Source organism: Haliotis asinina, chromosome 12 (genome assembly GCF_037392515.1).
Source record: "Haliotis asinina isolate JCU_RB_2024 chromosome 12, JCU_Hal_asi_v2, whole genome shotgun sequence".
In the NCBI taxonomy this organism is placed as follows: domain Eukaryota; kingdom Metazoa; phylum Mollusca; class Gastropoda; order Lepetellida; family Haliotidae; genus Haliotis; species Haliotis asinina.
Window position 1 is genome coordinate 5,679,758 of NC_090291.1, and position 7,387 is coordinate 5,687,144.

The 7,387-nt window shown below is 39.5% G+C and overlaps 1 protein-coding gene across 1 annotated transcript; it reads left to right on the forward strand.

Annotated features, from left to right (window-relative positions):
* The first annotated feature begins 6,201 nt into the window (after positions 1-6,201).
* Positions 6,202-6,636, forward strand: LOC137258692 (uncharacterized). Its single transcript, XM_067796384.1, has one exon. It carries the CDS (start codon positions 6,202-6,204, stop codon positions 6,634-6,636), a length of 435 nt encoding a protein of 144 aa, XP_067652485.1.
* Positions 6,637-7,387: the final 751 nt, after the last annotated feature.

Sequence of the window (7,387 nt, forward strand, 5' to 3'; positions counted from 1 at the left end):
TGGACTCACTGTTGACACCAACAGTAGGCTTTCATTTCAGTTTCAAAATGTTTTATTCTCAAGTATATGTTTGGGTACCATCTATCACTTTATGATTTACATTTCAGATCTTTGTTTATCTAAAATTAATACATAGAATGATGAACAATCAAATGCTCGTATTTTAACACTACGCACCAAACCATTTGTGATTTTATGTACGCACACTCATTAAGATTTTTCTGTGAATCCATTACCATTTGATCAGTCTCTTCTGAAGGCAGAATCCGCTGATTACATGGGATACTTAAGAAGGAAGAATCCGTTGATTACATGTGATTCTTCTGAAGGCAGAATCCGTTGATTTCATGTGATTCTTCTGAAGGCAGAATCCGTTGATTACATGTGATTCTTCTGTAGGCAGAATCTGTTGATTACATGTGATACTTCTAAAGCCTGCAGAACAGCTGACGTCCGAGTCGTGATATCCCCAATGTTTAGCAATGCCTGTGTGTTATAATCTAAAACATATGCGATCACTAAAGTCATATCGTGACTCATTAGGCATATTTTTGTTCCTCACCTTTACATGTTTTTTTTGTCCAAATCTTACACGAAACCATGTTCAAACATTCTATATATTATTGTCGTGTTTATGCCACAACAGGAAGCTTGAAAAACTACCCCCTCTCCATAACCCTTCACAATTACCACCAGCAATGCGGATCTTAAGTTTTCAGTTTCGTTGAGTATATAAACATAAGATATACATTATGTTTAAGTTTGTGTATGTGATAATGTTATCATTTTGCACCTGATGATTTATTCCATTTCATCGTTTCTTTGTGTAATAAATCGAGGCTGGTAAGAATAAAGAGTGTCCACTTTATACTGTTGCTGTGCTCCATGTGCCTTGGATCCTTGACACTGCCATAGTATGTTTTGTTATAAAGACATCACAATCAACTGTACATGAAACTTGCCAGTTGAGTAATTGTTTGTGTTCTTCTTATTCAACCGTGATGTTCTAGACACCTGACTGTCATGTGCAGCTGGAATATTGCAGGGTCAGTCCAACCTGAAGTGTCTTCAAATCTGGCTTGAAAGCAAATTGCTTTTGGATAAACGAATCCAAATGCTGATGACAAACAATCATTTTACAATTCACAATTCTAAACTACGTGCAGTGTAATGCACTTGTTGAGACACACAAGGTCGCATGGTTACGGATATAGATTTATTCACTTGAAATGAAATATCGAATGACAATGTAACCCACTCTTCAAAAATTTCATTTAGAGGCAAAATCTCAGTTCAGAAGATTTCAAGCTACATCTTTATGAAGTTAATACGTGATTCTCCTATTTTAGGTTCTCATGCATAAATGATTATTCAACCTTTGCTGAGCAATATTGGGTCTACGATATAACCAAATCTGGAGTTTGTATACCTTTTTGTTAAATTTGTAATGAAAGATCAGTAGAGAAAAAAACAACATTTGAAACAGGCAGGTATTTTTGTTGATAGGAATGTTGTATAGAGGAATGGGGCGCGCGCGCGCGCGCGCGCGTGTGTGTGTGTGTGTGTGTGTGTCCTAGTGGGGGAAAAAGCCCTCCTTATGAGTTCATGATACTCATGTGGCCATCATATGACATTTGTTATGTGATCTCTGGTTGGGTATAAAAAAACATCATGCTTTTCACGCAACTTCACTTGTACTACTTCTGTGATGATGGATTCCCTTCGACGTAATCAGTGTCGTCTACTAAAAGCTATAGAATATGTGGAACCTATGATGAACCTGCTGAACCACTAACGTATTCTGAATCAGTACGGTAGAGCTTACATAATGGTAAGTCCTTTTCTTCACCTATATAAATCAGTAACCAGATACGAATATTCTGTGCATTTTCCATGAATTTGCTTAGTTTACCAGCACACACTGTATCCTTAGTAGGAAAATCAAGACCGCAAATGAGCCTTACTGCTCAGCTTGCCCAAATATGGACCCCACGCTTTTGAACAATTTGAACAGGTGCTCCTATTCAGTGGAGGATATAAAGTAGCCAGAGTGCCTTGGGCAGAGGCGTGATGATAAGAAAGAGAGAGCCTTTTGGTTTCAGTCTCACTTGGAAAAAAACATTTGTACTTTAAGCCTAATCTTGAACGTTATTTTTCAGTTGATTTCAAACACTCATGTATCATTTGAATGTTAATGTTCATATTAAGTTAGAAAAAGTAAAACCTGGGAAGCGCTCTTTCTAACGAAAAGTAAAACCTGGGAAGAGGTCTTTATAGCGAAAAGTAGAAACCGTCTCTCCAAAACAAAAAAAACTCAAATGCAGTTATTCTGGGAAAACAAGAGATGACCTAATATACAGAGAGACGCACACTTCAGGTTTATGTGTTAACTCTAAAGCACTGGTTGGAACTTCCCCGTGAGTTCAATCAGTTCGAGGAGTCTGGTCATTCAGGTTCCTATGCCCATGCTGGAGGGAACATGTATGGTGTCATGGATGGCAATGGTGTGGATCTCAGGCAGTCGGAAATGAATATACTGATGGAAAATGTCATACCAACTGCTAAAGGTATATTATTGTCCCTTGACCAGTGGAAGAAACTGACAGACTGTGTTCACGTAATGCCCGACTTTGTGCCTGAACTCAAAGACATGGTTCCCTGCCTCTTTCAGGAAGATCATCAAAATCAGATGGAGCTTTAATGTGTTCCTTCTCTAACCCCAATGACTATGCATGTTGGAGTGACTTTCTATTCTTTGTTTAAACAGTGTGTGAACGTGTTAGCACAGCTCTCCCCATCTGATATATCATGGGTGTGTGTAGATATTACTAAGTCGACAAGACACTCAGTTGCTGTGCAGTCAAGACTGAATGGACTTCATTCAAGAAACGTGGTGGCCCGTTGGGGTAGTCATATTGATTTATATTTGTAACTAAGTGTGTGATGTAAAATGCTATATATTTTTGTTTGTGAATGTTGGAAATAAATTAAGAGCATATTTGCATTGTTTTTGTTTGTATCGCTTTTTGTATAACTATAAGTGTTCTCAATACTAATATCAGTGAGATCCAAACCAAGACAGGAAGAAGGATTGTTTTCTAGAATTATGTCTAGGAACATGTTAAGGTGTCAAGACGCTGAGGAGATTCCACAAGACACCCTAGAAATGAACAGACAACAGATTCTTGAAGTCAATGGAATTATCAGCAGGTTTTTAAAGGGAAGAGTACCAGTGGTACGATGTGAAAGATACGGTTCTTCAAACGATGGCAGCCATTGTATAATGCCATTTTAAGCCATGTTTATCCCTACATTGAATTTCATCAAGGCATTCCTCATCCCTCGAAGAGGATGAGCTTCCGAACCCCAGTGTTGTGAACGCTGTTGTTCGTGTTGACTTAATGTCAACAACACGAAAAGATCCACACTTTACAGATCTGTTTACAGAAGGAAGTCATCATCGTAATCTCTCAGTGATTGCTTTGAACCAGAATTTGTATTACAGTAAGCATCCCACACAACGAGGAAACTGCAGAATTATCTGCTTCTGTTCAACAAACCTATCGATAAACAAAGCAAATGTATCCAGGTAGCACTGACCATTTCAAAGAGCTATCCAGACACCGTATGGACACTTGTCGGTTGATCTAAAACACCTCCCCGAGTTTGTCCAAATGCATTCAGTTTAAATCTAGGACAATTCAGTCCTAGTTAGACTTTAAGTTTGAGCAGACGTGTGAAAAAAATCCTACCAACAATGCCTTCTTGTGATGACTGTGAACTCTTATTTCAAGATCCTTCTGATTTGCAAAAACACAGACGAAACTGGTGTCCCAAAAGGTCCTCAGTAGATCCTCCTGGGACAGCCCAAGTTAACAGGAAGTGGTAGGAAGACATCTCTGATGTGAGGAGACCACACACTCTGGTGGTCTGTGACTATTGTGGTCAAGTGTTTAGCACTAGCCATAACTTACACGGTAAACAATGTACTGAAATGGAAAATGATGATGGTGATGGTGATGTTGATGAAGAAGACAAATTATTTACGTACGCGTGAAGTGAATAAAGAATTTTTGGATGAAAAACAACAGCTGTACTTGAAAAGAGGTTTGCACAAAAGCATGATAAAATCCAAAGTGAAGAAATGATTCTGGTACACATATAAAGAAACATATGCACGATTTATTACATGTCTGTATCTTATGCAGTTGAGTCCAAAGACGCAAGGAGTACTGAAACACATTCGGGACACAAATAATATGTATCATGATGTGTTTACAGAATAGTACAAATATAAATTTTGTATTGAAACCATGACTGCAGATAACAATGACGACGCGCTATCTGATACAAAGAGTGAAGGACAGGAGGAAGAGGGGGAACAATGGGACAAACGATGTAACGTAGACTTTTGGGCTTGCTCCTATCCCGTAGTTTGAAACGGAGCTACTAAAAAATGACAAACGGTGTATGTGTCATGTTTCTTGATGTGTTGTACATGTGAAGGTCTGGGTTAGAATGAGCCTTCAGTAATCCATGCTTTTTGGTGACTAATGAGATCAGGTGATCCGGTTTGGCTGACACATATCAATGGTTTCCAGTTGTGCAGTTAGATGTTCATGCTGTTGATCACTGGACTGGTCCAGATACGATTATTCACAAATTGCAAAAAACTGGAATATTTCTGAGTATGGCATGAAACTAAATCCACTCACTTAATGTATTGCTGGAGGATTGACATGAGACAACTGTTCATTGTACAAATCCTTTTAGAACCGATAAATAACCCTGCGTTAATCCTATTTCACAGAATACAAGTCTTTACACCAGGGATGTGCATATCCCACACAATAAATGAAGCTTACACCAGTATTTCATTATATTGTCTGTGACATAAGAGTGTCAGTAACCTATGAGTCACATGATGTCGTATATAGTATTCGTGCAAATACAAGACGTTTAACATGTTTTATTATTTCACCGGAGAACAGGTATAAAGTCTTATTCAGTAATACAGTAATCTGTACACACACAAAGACTCACACACACACATTTTATATATATTGACATTAAAAACATATCATATTAAACATTAAAAGATTAACAGAAGTAACAGAATGTGGTTCGACTCTATGTATTGAATTCATTTTAGGGGATTTTAGTTATTTTTGTGCTTTCTCTAGTAATTGTTGTGTTAGGGTTTGTTAATAATTTTAGTTTATCTTAATTTGTTAATATATTTGGAATGGTGGAACGGGAGGAGTTCTTTCCATGAAGTACAACCACTTGACACAAGACCAGCAACTGATTAATTACTATTTCCTGTCTTCCGGTCAGACACTGACCTACATAAGCTGACCGCTTGTGAGCCCACCATCACATTGGAAATTATCAACAGTCATTTTCATAATTACAGTCTGACCATTTAAACAATTACTGCTCGCACTTTGCGAACAGGGGAAACCACACACACAGGAAGCAAAGCACATACCATGTCCGCATCTAACTTGAACATAACAGCACTGAATACTTTAAAATGTTTTAATAACTCGATGGTGGTGACGAGCGCCACCTGGTGGTCGAAGTGTCAAGACGTGCCTTACATCGCTCCGATAAACCTCCTCGTTCGACCGAAATAAACAACAAACTGGGACCTAAATGCTTTAAATTCATGGACTTCATATCACATGTGAGAATATGGGGTGTGATACTAGCCAGCACAGAAGCCGAATAGGATGTTTCCACCTGACATTGATATCTTTCATGACACGAAGAGCGAGACAGAAGGCGGCCATGTTTTTCCATGCGCTCCACGTGCCGGCGGGTACTGGAGTCGCGTGTAAACTTCTACTGTTCTTGTCGCTTCTAACGATACTCACCAGCAACGATATCCATCAGAATCCGGGTCCCCCTAAATTTAATGGAGCTGAATTGCTCCAGGAAATGAGAGTTATGCGACTAGAGATGAATGAAAGGTTCGACAAGTTGACAGCAAGCATGGGGTCAATGTAGCGTGAACTAACGGCGATAGTCGAGGAGAACGCTTCGCTGAGGAATACAGTGGATATACTTACCAATAAAGTTGACTTCTTGGAGAACTCTGTGAAGAAAAACAACGTTATTTTCTACCACGTGAAAGAAACTTCAGGTGAGAAGGCAGAAGAAACGTTGGAAACTGTGAATTCTCTTCTGTGCGATACCATGGACATACCTGGCGAGGAATTCGCTATTGACAACGCTAAGCGTATACACAGCCAGTCGTCTGGACCACGGCCGATACTAGTGACATTCAAGGATTTCCAATCTAAAATGATAGTTTTGAGAGCATCTGGAAAATTGAAGAATAGCAGAATATCTGTCTCACAAGATTATACACAGCGAGTACGGGATATACGCCGCAAGTTGAAAACATTCATGGATCAAGCTCGGGAAAAGGGAAGTTTCTCTGCACTCAGGTATGATAAACTCATTATTGATAACAAACTTTACAAGCTAAACGAAACGGAATCTAAACTTGATCTCGTCAGGACGTTCCCCCAACAGGGGGGAACTCGCAAGCTCTATCCTGTATTTGAGAACCGCAACAGGGAGAGTAACGATGTTGATGCAGATGGCGAGTCTACGGACACGTTATAACGGGGAGGCCAAGGCAAGACATATAGGCGTACTGATGATCAGAACGTGAATTGTGTAATTTGGAATGTTGAAGGCCTTAAGAAACAACTGAATAACAGTGACTTTATTTCTTTCATTAACAAGTATGATTGTGTATCCTTGGTTGAAACGTGGTGCTCCGATGGTGACAATTTTAATTTACCTGGCTATACCCAATTCAGTAGCACCCGAGATAAGTCTTCAGGGGCAATCAGAAACTCTGGAGGAATCCTAGTGCTTATTAGGAACACATTGGCTAAGTATATATCATACCTACCTTCTGAATCCTGTAATGTGCTTTGGCTCAAAGTGCAAATACCTGGTAGCAACGTAGTGTTCTATGGGGTGGTTTATTAATAATATTCACCTGCAGGCTCCAGTCAACACGCCGAAGAGAACCTCTTTGATCTCCTCTTACAAGACATAGAGAAGTACAGATCTGCACAACCGCACTGTGACATCATACTGCAAGGGGACTTCAACGCCAGAACAGGAGCCGGAAACCACTGCGATTACATTGAAAATGACGACGCCCACTACTTACCCATCGATGACGATATAAACTATATAGAAGATACCCACCTTCCACGTACATCTCAGGATCACGTGGTTAACAAACGAGGACATGCCCTCCTGGACTTCTGCATGTCAACTGGACTCCGCATATGTAATGGTAGGATAGGCAGTGATCAGGATCATGGACGCTTTACATGTTTTGCAAATAGTGGTAGTA